Below are 14,137 nucleotides of genomic sequence, written 5' to 3'. Positions count from 1 at the left end.
TAGTGTCATCCAGCTGACATACCAGTTTGAACTGACGTTAACCTGCTGGAAAAAATTTAGCAGGTCATGTTCAGTTAAAAAACCAAAACCTAAGGGAACAGAGGTAGCCAAAGGGCTTAGTGGAATGACGAAGAAGTGGCATGTCAAAATAAAGCACAAAAATAGTCCCAAAAAGCATGAAGGAAAAACAACCCAAACTTGCTTCAAATCAGCTTTAAGGTTAAATAATTAAAGTAAACAAAGTGAAGAGACTGACATTTCTATAGTATATTCTTCCACCCTGTGTGGGGTAGTATCACGAGAAAGAGTAAGGAGCAAAGAATTTAAAACCACAGGTTCCACGGTGATTCCCCTCACAAGAGTTCGTACTGGCGGAGATGCATCCTTTGAATGATGTCTCGACAGTCGTTGAACACTCTGCGGATATTTTCTGTGTCCACTGCACATGTAAAGTGTGGGTAGCAATAATGCCTGCCATCTCCGCTCGCTGTACTTATCCTCTGTGGAAAAAGCGAGGAAAAAACCCAAGGATCAGACACTCTGCCATGGGAAGTTTCACATCTCAGTGGTCTATAGACTTACGGAGTACCAAGAAACCTGGGAAAGTCTGCACATAGATCACTAAAATAAATAAATAAAAAAGGAAGTTCTGTGGTCTGGTCCAATATGAACTACAAATTAGAAATAAAGATTAAAAAAAGTTATGGATACTATTACAGGGTCACTATATTAGTACTATGTAAGAGCCACTGATGCTATCATCATTTGCACAAGCTGTTATCATTTGCACATCACTGTGCAGCTCATCTGTGCTGCTGACAGTACTGCAGTCTGCCGGGCAGCTGTCCCACAAATTCTTACCTTCTTTTTTGGTGCCATCACATGGCAAATTTTTGAACTCTTTTTAAATCAGCAACACAAACCTGAAAACCTCCCAGTTGTGAAGCTAGGAGTGGCATGCAACAGCAGCCTACTGTGCTTCTGCTTCTTGAAGCTGAAGGCCCCTGGAGTTACCTTTACTTAAGAGCACATATTAAGCCAGCTGAAGACTTGGTATCATTACGGAGACCAGAACATTGTGGAATTATCACCAGAGTGGCAGGGGGCCCTTAGAATACTGAAACATGCACAAATCCAGTAAACATCAGACCACACAGAATTAAATTTTTGCAAGGCTACTGCACAGCTTTTTAGGTTGCTAACTTAAACTCCAGTATCTCTTCACCCATGGTTATCTTGTTAAAATTCCCCAGGATCTTAAAAAATATTTTCAAAAATCTTAATTTTGTTCTGTATTCCTGTAGGATTGATAAATACAAACCCATTCTAGAGCATTATTTTGAAGAGTATATATGGAATGTCGTGAAAGCAGAAGGTCAGTTTTGGGGATAACAATTTTTATAAATGTTTTCCAATTTTTAGTACAAATTATACTGGCTAAACAACAAAAGACATTTTCTTTCTCTCTGGCTACACTATGTATTTTTAATACAGCGATCTATTTTACAGGTAGGATTGACCTTGTAGATAGCTGCAGCTATAGATATGCATAACCACAGACATTTAGAAGCCATGATTTACATAAATAAATCAACAAGAAATGGCAGATTTTTGCAGGTAACTTGGGTAACATTAGATATTCATTGCTAATTAAACAGGGGGTGTTCTGTATGTATACTAAAAATGATTTGCTTCTTACTAAGCTACACTGAATACCTAGTTCAAAGCTTATCCTCATGAAAAGTATTAATTCAATAATGTATTCAATTGATGGGCAAATTGTTCAGACTGTGTTTGAACTATGAAATACACTGAACAATAATGAAACAAGGAAAAAGAAGTTTTACAGATTACTGCAATGGTGGCAAAATGCTGAGATTCAATGAAAATGTAAACTGTGTTTGTCTACCTGAATCTTCCAGAAGGGTTGAGGAAGACCTTTGTTGTTTCTCAAAGTCTGGGGGAAATCTGACCCTTAGGAACCCAAGGGCTGAAAGGACAGCAGCATGCATGGATATTCAAGATGACACCAATTTTAAAACCGTAAAAAAAATGCCATAGTGTGTCTATTTTTGATACAATCGCTACTCTACATTTCTTTTTCCCCTGTACTATTTGACAGTAGTAATGCTGTCAGTCAGATGCAGCAAGGAGAGACCAGTTACTAAACACTTTTTTTTAATTGGAGTTTAAAAAAAACCCAACATCAAAACTGTTCCCCAAAACACAGGCCACTCTGCCTTCCAACTACTGCTCGCTTTTTCATTCTTAACTCGGAAGCCTCAGAAGAGTTCAGCCTTTGCCTCTTGCTGGAGTCTGTGGCTCTTTCGCTCTGCGCTGTTTGAGACCTACGTCTGCATGTGCAGCCTCCAGCTATTGCCACCTCGCCCTCACCCCTTCCTGTGCGCTTCCCTTGAGCAGCACCATCTCAGCGCGCTGCAACAAGCACATTGATGTCTCCGTATGGTCTGCACACAGCACTTACATACTGTAATTAGGGATGTGAGAGGGCAATCAGACTTCCACTCTGATGTGCTCTTTCTAGGATGAAACGTTACATGTCAGTGGGAACAACGTACAAACATTTTCAGTTTCACCCAGATGCAGGCAGTAGGGAGCACACCACCCTACCAACCCAATGGTCAATCTTTTTCTTGTATTTTGGTAAAATAAGTGTTTTTTTCACTAAGTGTTTGCCAGGCACTGATTCCACTAATGTCTGTGGTAGTAAGCTGCCCACAACATTACTAGGTGTCACCAGAACATATAAGGCATGTCAAAGCATGTATTTTCAAAATGTTAGGTGTGTTTTTTTTTTTTTGTCCCCTGACAGCTTTGTAGTTCTCTCATTTTAAGATAAATGCAGTATTTTCACCCCTACTCAAAACTAATTTTGAACAGTAGTGTGTTACTTAGTTCAGAGGGGAAAAATAACATCCCCTGGGACAGCAATGAAAGAACATTTACTTTCTTATAACACAAATAAGAATATTTAATACTGGTTTCCCTACACTGTGGGGGTCAGGGTGACAGTTTTCAGCAAGGAGCCAAATGTGTGACTCGAGGGAGCCTGGTCTGTGTGTTTGAACAGCAGCTCCTTTACCTCCCAGTTTCAGATTTTTTAAGAACCAGCATGAACCAGCATGAACTGGTGTTTTAACAGGGGTTGCCTATACACTGGGGATGTATTTAAACAAAACATCAGCAGCTAGAGCACCCTGTGTACAAAACACCAAAATGGGGCTGGGGAGTAGCCTAAACAAAGAGCGCATGAGCATGCTGCCTCCATGAAGAGTCTGGGAGGAGAAAGGACATGCGTGAGACGAAGGAAGGAGAACTTCCTACAAAGTACATTTCTAGGACCGGGAGATGTCCTCCCCAGCCCAGCCATGCAGCACAGGCACTGGCTGTGTCCGTGTCTTGCAGCCCACACTCCTGGCTCCCCTGGCGACAGAGCAGCAGCGCTGGGCAGCCAGGCCTGCCGCCCAAACCCCCAGAGGCCCCCGGCCCCTGCACCCATCCTGAAATCAGGAGCTGATGTATTTTGCCTTCCTAATGCTCATATAATACCCTGCAGAAATGTTGAAAATGTGTTTAGGTTTAACCTCCTCCTGAAATTCTTCGAATGACGTGATTTAAATTTGCCGGTACCAGTGCCTACGGGCGCATGGATTTTTAAGGGGTGCAGCACCGTGGTGATTTTTACAGATATCCATGCCTTACGCAGACCCATGACCGCAATAAAAATCACAATAAAGCTTATAAATTAATATAACCAGACTTCTCTGAATTGTGTCTGAAAATTTAACGGAGTGGGACAAGGAAAAGGTCATAAATGAAGAGACTTGGAAACAAATTTACAAAGCACAGCCAAGAAGGCCGTAGATAGAAAATACACACGTTTCCTTCCTTCCATTTGGCTAAGGACATCAGACCCCTCCCCAGTCTGTATGCTGAGCTTATTTCCCCGTCCTCTTCATCCCCCTACCTTGGAAGCCTCAGCCTTTTATGCCTGACCGTACGAAGCTGGAAGTTGCTGTTTCTGCTCACCCTCACCACCGGGCCCGTGCATGGCCTCCGTTACTTGGGGCACACACAGGCTGTTCAGACCATTAATGGGAGCAGAAACATCTCACTTGCAAGCCTTTCATTTCAAACAGGCCAAGAGTTTAAAGCAACTGTTCAAATGACTGCATCCCTCTGTCTCTTTACACTGAGAGACGAAGCACAAACCCAGGAGAGAGACACGAACGTTGCTTACAGAGGAGATGCTCCCCGCCGAGCCTGCAGCAGTTGTGGGTGACGGGGGGAAGAGCTGTTTTGGCCCCATTTTGGCCCCATGCCTGAGCCCCGGGCACTGCCCAGCGGCTGGCGGGTGCCGGCCATGGCCCTAACACTTCTGTTCCCAGCACCTGTGGCCACAAAGGGCCTCTGCAGCCGCACAGCGGTTTTTTATGTGGTTGCAATGCCTATGCCCCCTCCCCTCCCACCCTGCTTTGCAGGTGGCCTCTGTCAGTAACACCAGTGAATCACGGCAGGTATTTAAGCGTATTTGCTCAAACATGGATGGGACCGATACACAAAATAAACATTCAAGGCAACAACCAGTAGCGTCTCACAGGTAAGGGCAGCCATAGAAAACATCGCTAACTGGCAATGGAACTAGGGCTTGGCATTGCTCCCTGCACAGAGAGTGAGGGCTGCCGGCACCCACACTGAACCCAGAGACAAACAGGCAAGCACACAACCGTTTTGTGCACTAGCACTTACTTGCTGTGTGACACTTTGCAGGGCAGGTGACTTTGTATAAAATGGGCATAAAAATGTGCAAGCACTGGGGAAGGTTCTGCAAGACGGGCAGCTGAAAAGAATTTGGGAATCGCCAGACATTCTCCTCTCCTTCTAGCTTTCTGCAAAACCCCATCAGTTTTCCCTAAATAAACTACACCATCTGCCAGTTTTTCCTATGATAGAATCACACGTAAGATCAAAATTACTCACTAAAAACTCATCCCGGATGAAGAACTTGGCTCTTGTGACTTTGGGGTCTTCTCCTGCATCTGGTGTTGCTGTTTAATTAAAAATAAATGGCATCAGAAACATGAAAAGCAAACAATCATCTACTTTTCATAATAAGAGATTTAATAAGGAGGAAGTAGTTCTTTAATACAGAAATTAAAATGTTAAATATCCACAGGAGATTCCTGACAGGCAATTCTGAAATAGCAAGGTACTGTAAAACCTGACTACGCATTTAACATATTTTAAGAACCTGAAAATTGCTGAAATTGTTGCAATAATGTCATTGGTCATATCATAAAGAGGCTTACCCACATCCACAAGTCTGTTCATATAGATACAAAACAAGTGGGAGTTAGGTTTAACTTTTATCAGAAAACATGACTAGAAAAAGCAGCTGAGCTGTTCAGTTTCTCCAGCAGAACAGCGTCTCCTGAATAAAGCTTCTGCAGGCAGGAATCTGGGTTTAAAAATGGTTAGTCCAAGATTACACTTGAAAAAAATGATAGCATCAAGATATCTTTTAATGTATGTATTTTATTTCCAGGCCCCAAATCAGCAGAATACTTAAGATACACTGCCTATCAAGGGGCCTTAGATGAAATTCTTGTTGAGCGGTCAGTACTAACTGTTGGCAGATGAAGTCATCTCTATCTAGACCACGTAACAACTATACTGACTGTAAGTATAAAAAACAATACAGTGAAGAGATAACCTATTCATTTCCCTTCAGTGTGATTTCTCCTCATCTAAGATACCAAATCAGATACTTACAAACATAATACGGTAAAGGGCAGAATTTAGCAGAATACGGAAAAATGTTTACTCTTATCTGTAGCACCAGGAGTAAAAACAGAGCAGCAGCACAATCAGCAGCACCTTAAGAGTTCGGTGCTGCTGTCCTTAAATAATGCTGGCTGAAATGAAAGAATAAGTGAACAACGACAGGTTAAAAATAGAGAGATGTTTCATGTGTGAATATTCTGGATCACTCTGGATATCTGCTGTGAAATGCTGCTGAGAAATACCAAAAGCTACTTTATTCTGACAACTGGCTCACTAAAAAAAAATGTTGAAAATTTACCCAAACTCTGTATGTACGTAGAGTATGTTTGCGAGAGGCAAATTTGGGTGAAGGTGACAGAAGATTTCTTCTGAAAGCCCTTAGCATTCTAAAACTGGTGCCAGGTTAACTCAGTATCCTCCCCATCTGAAACTCAGCATCACACTCCTGAAGTTCCAGACCTGAACGAAAGCTGAAAATAGCTCATTATTATCTTCACTTCTATAACCTAGGCTGTTGTTGACGGTTAGCGGAGAATGAAAACCTTTTCTGACAGATGACTGCAAGCACTATGCCAGGGGCATCACTCGGGTAAGGGAAAGGCTAGAGGTCAGAAAGTGCAAGTTTTAGAACTTTTGCTAGACACAGAGCTGTGATATTTGGGAAGCCCTCTGCCTGGTATAAAACTGGCATAATACCAGAGTTTGTTTATGCAATATGTTATTGTGGTGCAGGAACCACTGTACTTCTTGCAATGGTAAAAAAATCGAACCCATGCTTCATTGTCACAGCTCTTCATATTTATTGATGTGATTTTCCTCTGTAAAAGTTCCCTTGCTAGTCTGCTGAGCTTCCCGTCAGTATTTGCAAAGGCTGAAGTTTACGGTGTTGGAGGATGCAGAATGGCTGCAAAGTAAGTCTAATGAATCCCTAACAAAGCTCAGCACCACAGGAAGCCCAGGCAGAAGCATCTGGCAGGGGAGAGATATTTGGTTTCGTGGGACTGTGGGTTGCAGGGGAAGGCAGGCACTCTGGAGTCAGCCCCCTACAGTCCTCCTACACCCCTCCAGCAGCCAGGGCCCCTTCAGACCTTGCCCATGCTGGGGTACCTACGAGCTATGTGCTGCTGGCTTGCTCCTTTACTGACCAACAGTTTGCGTGAGGAACGGTGCGTGCTTGTGAATTTGTGTGTGTGTGTGTGAGACACAGACAGAGACAAGAGACAGGAACTATAGACTGGGCTATGCCAGCCGGTCCAATCCAAGCAGCCTTACCATCCTCAGGTACAGTATAATGCGCGTATTCAGGAAAGTAATCTTCAATTTTTGATTTCCCTGCCAAGACTTTTTCAGCCAGCATGTCCTGTTTATTCAAGAACAAAATGATAGAAATGGTCCGCAACCACCTGTCAAAAACAAACCAAATGTTTATGTTATCTCTGACACGTTACCCAAGGAAAACACATCACTTCAATTGAAAATTCACTGGCTGTCCCTGCACAGACAGAGTGAAGTAGTGTGGAATGTGTTTCAACAGAAAAAAATAGCTGACCTAAATTATTGTTTCAATTAGGTTGCACCTGTGCTGGTGGGTATATTTATAGGATCTGTAAACACATTTATAAAAACTGCAGTAGACATTGCTGAAGGCAGCAGTCTTCAAATATTGTTTTCTAAATTATCCTTTTGATATTGAGTTGGGAAAATGATGACATTTCCTAAAAGTACCATAGTCCAAAACCAGACATTACTGTCTACTTTGTTTGGTTTTGCTGAAGCAAAAGAAAAAGGCTGGAAAGCTGCCTTCCCTCAGACTGCTCTGTCTTCTTAACTATTGCTCATCCACAGAGATATCCCATCGTTTAGGGTAGCCTGTATGACACCTGATGAATCAAAAGAAAATACTATCTTTTCTTCTCCAATTAATACCTAGCCATCACTGTGACGATGTCCCTTTGGGACCTGCTCTTAACATTTTTCCTCACTCTACTTTCAATCACTTCTCAGTGCAGAGCATTCTTGTAAGTATGGGCGGAAAACTTCATTGCCTTATTTTGTGGATTGTTTTTACTTATTCTCTATCAAGAACCTATTCATATTGCTATTTGGTTACATATCTGTAATTTACATGCACTGTGGCAGAATGTCAATTTAATGGCAGTTACAACCAGATTAGATCTGAAATATCGTCCCACATGGCAGAGAAACTGTGTGGTCTCAGAGACGAGTCTTATGAGCGTGGCTGCCCACGTAGGTATTGAGTGTGGTGCCAGCCAGTGAATAGAATGCAACGCCAACAGCTACCTGCTCCTGCTGCTGCATTTGAAGAGGAGATAAAATGTAATTTGGTGGATGCTCTCAGTCTCGGCCAAGCAGCACAGTGATGCCAGGCAGGGGTCTCCCCTGCTTCCCTTCTGGCAGCTGGCACAGGGAGCTTGCCCTTCCCAAGTTGTCTCCACACCCTGCATCATTCTGGCACAGCAGCGAAATGCTGTGTGCACCGTTCCAGCGCCACAGCTCCCGACAGGGAGGGGTACGCACTGTGGGGGCACCCTGCGACCTGGCTCTACCTGGACATTTTCTGAATACGCAATGAATGAGCATATAGTAAGGGGAGTCCTGTTTTAACTGTAGCTAAGTTGGGGAGGGTAAGTGGGAAACGAGGTATGTTTTACCTGTTATTCCAGATACTTTTGAAAAGGTCCAGGGATTCCCGTAGTCTGTTTGTGTTATTGTCTTCCCTTATTACCATATTGTAGCTGCTGCAAGCCACAACAAAGATGATAGCCGTGACATCTGGGCAGAGCACACAAAAGAAATAAAGGAGAGAGAAAAGAACATCTCTGTTATCCCAGCACATAGTCCTTGGGTTAACACTGCCACTACTCCCCAAACTGCCAAAAACACCCGAAGCAAATACCTGTGACACTGGACTCCTGTATTAGTGACATACTATGTGTGAATATGAATAGTAAGCTGCTCACACCTCAGAGAATAAGTTCAAAATAAAAATGTGGATTATTTGTACTTACCATTAAAGCATTGGATCCATTTTCTTCTCTCATCTCTCTGGCCACCTACATCAAACATGCTGTTAAAAAGCCATAGGATGTTATATCACTTAGGTGCACTAGGAAAGTCACACAAAGCATGCAGCATGAGGATTCAGTTTAAAAATCTGACAGCCCCAAGGAGAGCGGCAGTAAAATACCGCCTGCAGGGGAGAGAGCTCTGCTGATGCCATGCTGCATGTCAACAGCTCTGTTGATGCCATGCTGCATGTCAGACGGCTACTGAACCCATGAGAAATATACGCTTTTCCAGCCCACAGAAGCACATGTAGCATGTAAGGTTGGACTTCCTGCGTTATAAACAAGGACGGGTTTTGGCCATGGTGGGGAGAGTGTGTCTCTGTAAGAAGAAGGACACGGGGGCAGCTCTGCCCCACCAGCATTGCCACCTTTCTGGGCAAGAACCAGTGAGCGGAGGCAGCCCAACAGTGGGTGTTTTACAGAGTCACGGTGTAAAACTTTGACAAACACAGAGCTTGCAGCCCTCCAGAAGAAGGGAGACATTTAACTCTCCTCATCCCACTGCACAAAGTCAGACTCATGGCAGCATTTACACCGACTTCCGCAAGGTCTTATCCCCAAAAGTATTTTATGAGTTTACAGTGCTCTACTAATGAACCAGTTAGTAAAACCAGCCACAGACAACCCCACAGTAGAGCATCACCAATACACATAACTAGTATCAGCTCTTTTTGCAAAGCATGAAGCAATTTTTACTAGGACCTATGAAGAGCGAGCTAAAAACCAAACCAAACCCACACACACCAACTACCACCCTAAACCTACTATACCCAGCATACATGAGCACAGACATCTGAACTAAGTTGTTAAAAATTAGTATGATATTTATAAATTAATACTAACAGACTTACTGGAAATTTACTTTATCTACTTGAAATCTTGTTTCAAAAATTCCTGATGTCAACACTCTGCATCTTAACAGGTCCTGGAAACAAGAACACAGAAGCTGATTAGCACATTTTTTTTCTAACCTCATTTTGTTTTTAAAAGCATGGAATATTATTTTCCATGAAAAGTCTCAAATGTTCTATTTCATTAAAGTTCAATCAGACTTGTTGGTAAACTGTGTTTGTCCATAATGACACAATGGATATACACAAACATCATCTCTGCATTTGGCTGCGCACACTCAGAAAGCACGAGACCCTGTATACATTCTCCTTACTGCCCACTGAAAACTGTTATTGACGGTCACACAATTTTTTATGTGACGTGGATAATGAATTCTGAAGTTACATAAAACTAAGAAAAATGTTATTCATGTTGTAAAGTCAAGTATTCAAATGTTAGAAAACTCCAGATTTACAGTTTCCCAGGCAACCTTAATTCTGCCCTCTTTTGTATTGAATGAGACAGGAATCCTATCGAAATAACAGCTTGTGACTGAACAATTAAAGCTCTATTACAGAGCACAGGGGAACAGAATTTAGGTTGTACATAAATCTGACATTTCTTTCTTATTTTTCAAACTAGCAGTACTTTACAACTTAAATAACATTCTTCTAATAATTAAAAAAATATTAATTTCCTAGCATCTCAAAGGAAGTAGGCAAAAGCAATTTATGATGCATACCTCAGGCAATTAGCTCACTGTCTGCCATTGTCATCACCAGCAGCATTTTCAACCTTGACTATCCAGCACAGTGGGTGCAAACAGAATTGGAAGCTGCAGAAAGCTGCTGGCTACCTGATGGGGATGAATCCCTCTGAGCAGCCACCTCTCAGCACGGATGCCTGCCCAGGGAGCATTCCCTTCCCAAGGGAAGGGCCACTTGGTCTAGTTTAGCTCTCCCGGCCACGCAGCAGCTGTGAAAGTGGGGAGGGAAGGAGGCAGCCAGTGGTGCAGTGTCCAAGCGCAGCTTGCCTTTTTCCCCCACCCTACCATCTACGGATTCGAGTACTCTGGTAGCTGGCAAACCTTGTCTGTTTTGACAGTTGCATGAACTCGTGTGAAGGCAAATCATTTAATTATTTTAAGTTTTATATATATTACTGTCATTTCCTGTCACTTGCGGATTTTATTTGTTATTGGACTCAGTTGTTACTTTGGGTTGGTGCAAAAAAAATTTAAAGCAAGCAAGAGAAAAAAGGAAAGTCATAATTTTTACTAGTTAATTCAGCAGGACAACTGATAGAGCATAAAAGGATGAAAAACCAAAAGCAAAAGACAATCCCTCCTTTAGAGCAAAAGCCTTCTGCCGGCCAAATACAAAGGCATCTTCTGATCCTTGGAGATGCAGGGCATTCCTCCTCAAAGGAAGTATCAGGAAAAATTTCTAGATGATGAATGACTGCTCCAGGTAGAGAAAGGCCTCCCAGGAACAAACAGGTCAACACTAACAGAAATAATGCAAGTAAAAATGAGGCTTTGCTTCATTGACTTTTCTCTCCAGCTGAGCGATATCAATGCTAAAATTGGACCATGAGGTCTAGACACAGTGCTACTGCTTTGGTCTGAAAATGTCTTGAGGGCTTTAATAATTGATCCTGCGTTGGGCTGACCATACAAGTTTTGCCTTATAATACAATGCATACTACTTTTTACTGCCTTCTGTTTCAGGATACAGTCAGAGTAATGGGACAGGCTTGTGGTTACAGTCCTGAACCAGGTTGGAAGGAACAGGCTCTACTTTGCACACTTCCTTGTGTCATCTCTGGCAAGTCACTTCGTTTCTCTGAATTTCAGCCCCCGATTGCACAATGAGATGTAGCAACTGTATTTTTTAACATTATACACCTTGCACAGTTAGACTGAATTACCCAGTGCAGGGATTCTCTTCTGCCACCTGTATTTGCAGTTTACGAAATGGCCCACAATCTTGGCTGAGACTACTAGATGACAGTGGGATACTAGCAGTGAAAAATAACAACCTCAGAACAAGTGTGCCAAAGAGACATCTGCCCAAGGAAACAACACAGCCTGAGCTCAGGGAAGGCATGCAAAGCTGTGCACCATGGTGAAACTCTTTTTTCACTTCAAGGTTGCACCACTTCAGTCTTAACTTTCCTGAATGTGTTTGTCATTAGAGCACCCTATCAAGATGCATCATGACATGTGGGAAAAACAAAAGAGTGTACTGTCCTGCAAATAAGGCTTAAATAGAAATTATGCTGCCCATAGGAGATGGAAAGAAGGTGTCTGCATGCCCGCAGAGAAGTTCTCATCCCTGCATTTGAACACAAGATCCACTGCAGGCTTCTGCCTCTGAAGGACCCATCTGATGGACATGGTAAGCCTCCCTCTGGGTCTCCATCACCTTCACCATTGAAATAAAACACTGCTTCTGTGTGGTGAAGGCGAGGGAAACTGTAGGCTTTTACATTTGTTTTCTGTTCCCTTTGCTTTGTTTGTGGGACACAGAATGGAGCAGGAAGAAATAACTAACAGATGTATTACAGGAATCGCCGACCTACATATAACAACAGTAAAAGACAAGCTTGCACCAGCAAAAAGCCTCCTCTTCTTTAATATCCATTACTTAAACTGGTAGACTGTATTTTTATATTATGTGGTATGCCCTATTTCAGCTTCTGTTGGGACTAAAATAAATTACATAAAGAATTCATACAAATGGGAGTCCTGGTTCAGACCCTACCTACCCTGTTAGTTATACTAACCTGATCTGTGGGTGTGTAGTCATCCATGCTGACGCTGTCAATTCTTTCTAAAAAGCTACAAGAAAAACAAACATGCACTTAGATATGTAAAATACCGTTTAGTATAACACTTTTCACTACTTTTTCTGGTTTAGGCTCCTGCTGCAAAGTAAAACACAAGTCCAACAGGCAAAGGTACGAGCCCGATGATTTACTTACATTGACTGAGGTCACATTTTCTGAGCCGAACAACGTTTTACCCAGACTTCGTTCCAATATAGCACTTCTACACTTACCATTATGCAGTACCCACAAATGGTCCAAATGCAATTAAATGTTATAATTTTGTGAGGTCCACTAAAAAATACCAGACTAACCATGTGTCATAACATGATATGGTTGTTTAGACATAAAAAAGATCTTGGGTTTTAAAAAAGTAAATGGGGTGGAGGGTTGCCTTTATTTAGCATAATGCTAATCTAGCATAATGTTATTTAATTATGGTCTCAGTAATGTTAGCAGAAATGCTTGTTAATATAAAGGAATAGCTTTGGACTGACATGCTGCCCTTGAACATTGCAACTAAAGCACAAGAACTGGAGAGCAAATCGGACAAGAAGAGGAGGTTAACCAGTCTGACCCTTCATGTTGCCAACCCAGTTTGATACATAAAGTGAAACAAAACCTTACAACTGCAGGGAGGGGCAAGAGAAAAGGGAACCAAAAAGAAAAAGATGGAACCACATTCTCCAATTACTTAAAAAAATCTTTTCAAGCTTTAATTCTTTCCTAGAACATGTTACAATGGTAGTATTAAGGACATAAAAATGTGTTTTTATATGCATATATAAAATAGGCAGGTTCTCTTTCACTTTCACCCATTTCTTAGGTTTCATGTCAGCCTAGCTGGCTCATTTTCCCCAGATTGCCTATATGACTTAGAAGCTATGTGGAATTTCTGCACTGTTATTTGGTATTTGCCAGTGAATACCCCACCAGCTGACTCATCCTGCTACAATATTATCAAGATTTCTTTCTTAACTGGCAAGTTTTTTCCGATTTTACTTGGGTGTGCATGTGGAATCTGCTTAATTGTGGTGAGGAAAAAAAAAAGCCAGCAAACTCTTGACTTACAATGTGACTCGCTGTTAACACAGAGGTCACACACACTGACCAGTTGAGAAGATGCCCCCCTAAAAGCCTGTTTGCAATTCTCATAGCACTTTCTCACGGATATGAAAGGACAAGAAAATATGCTGTGTATAAATTTATTTATACTATTTGTCCTTTTTGGATCTCCATTGTTATAATAGGGAAACAAAATATAGTATCTACAGTCAGAATACCCAGCTTTTCCTTCTGGATGATCAAGGTGTGACGGCTAAGCATACTGTTTAAAAAAATCACTGTTTAGCGTAACACAATGGATGCCCGACAACAAAATTGAACTGAACAAACTCTAAAGAAAAAGCATCTTTTTACAAAACTTCGTCCCCATCCAAAAGCCACCATAAACATATACAAAAATGTAAAAGTACACTCTTATCAGCTGCAGTCACCATGAGAAAGCAGCTGCATACAGAGTGAACCTTTTGGTCAGATGATTTTCATCATCTTGAGAATATTGATTAAGCAAAGTTTAACTT

General features: G+C 42.0%; 1 protein-coding gene across 2 annotated transcripts in view; it reads right to left on the bottom strand.

Annotated features, from left to right (window-relative positions):
- Nucleotides 1-248: 248 nt before the first annotated feature.
- The window catches only part of GNAL (G protein subunit alpha L), a 194,119-nt gene continuing 180,230 nt past the window's right edge, over nt 249-14,137 (bottom strand). For both annotated transcript variants that reach the window (XM_080378103.1, XM_080378104.1), the window contains exons 6-12: nt 12,513-12,567; nt 9,746-9,819; nt 8,835-8,893; nt 8,478-8,598; nt 7,078-7,208; nt 5,002-5,069; nt 249-500 (exon numbers count right to left, since the gene is read on the bottom strand). In XM_080378103.1, the coding sequence (XP_080234229.1) occupies nt 354-500; nt 5,002-5,069; nt 7,078-7,208; nt 8,478-8,598; nt 8,835-8,893; nt 9,746-9,819; nt 12,513-12,567 (655 nt within the window). In that variant the 3' untranslated portion in view covers nt 249-353. The remainder of the gene's footprint in view (nt 501-5,001; nt 5,070-7,077; nt 7,209-8,477; nt 8,599-8,834; nt 8,894-9,745; nt 9,820-12,512; nt 12,568-14,137) is intronic.

This window comes from Falco punctatus (assembly GCF_963210335.1).
Source record: "Falco punctatus genome assembly, chromosome: 3".
In the NCBI taxonomy this organism is placed as follows: Eukaryota; Metazoa; Chordata; class Aves; order Falconiformes; family Falconidae; genus Falco; species Falco punctatus.
Note: the sequence above shows the minus strand (reverse complement) of the source record. Positions and strands in the feature narration are given on the sequence as shown.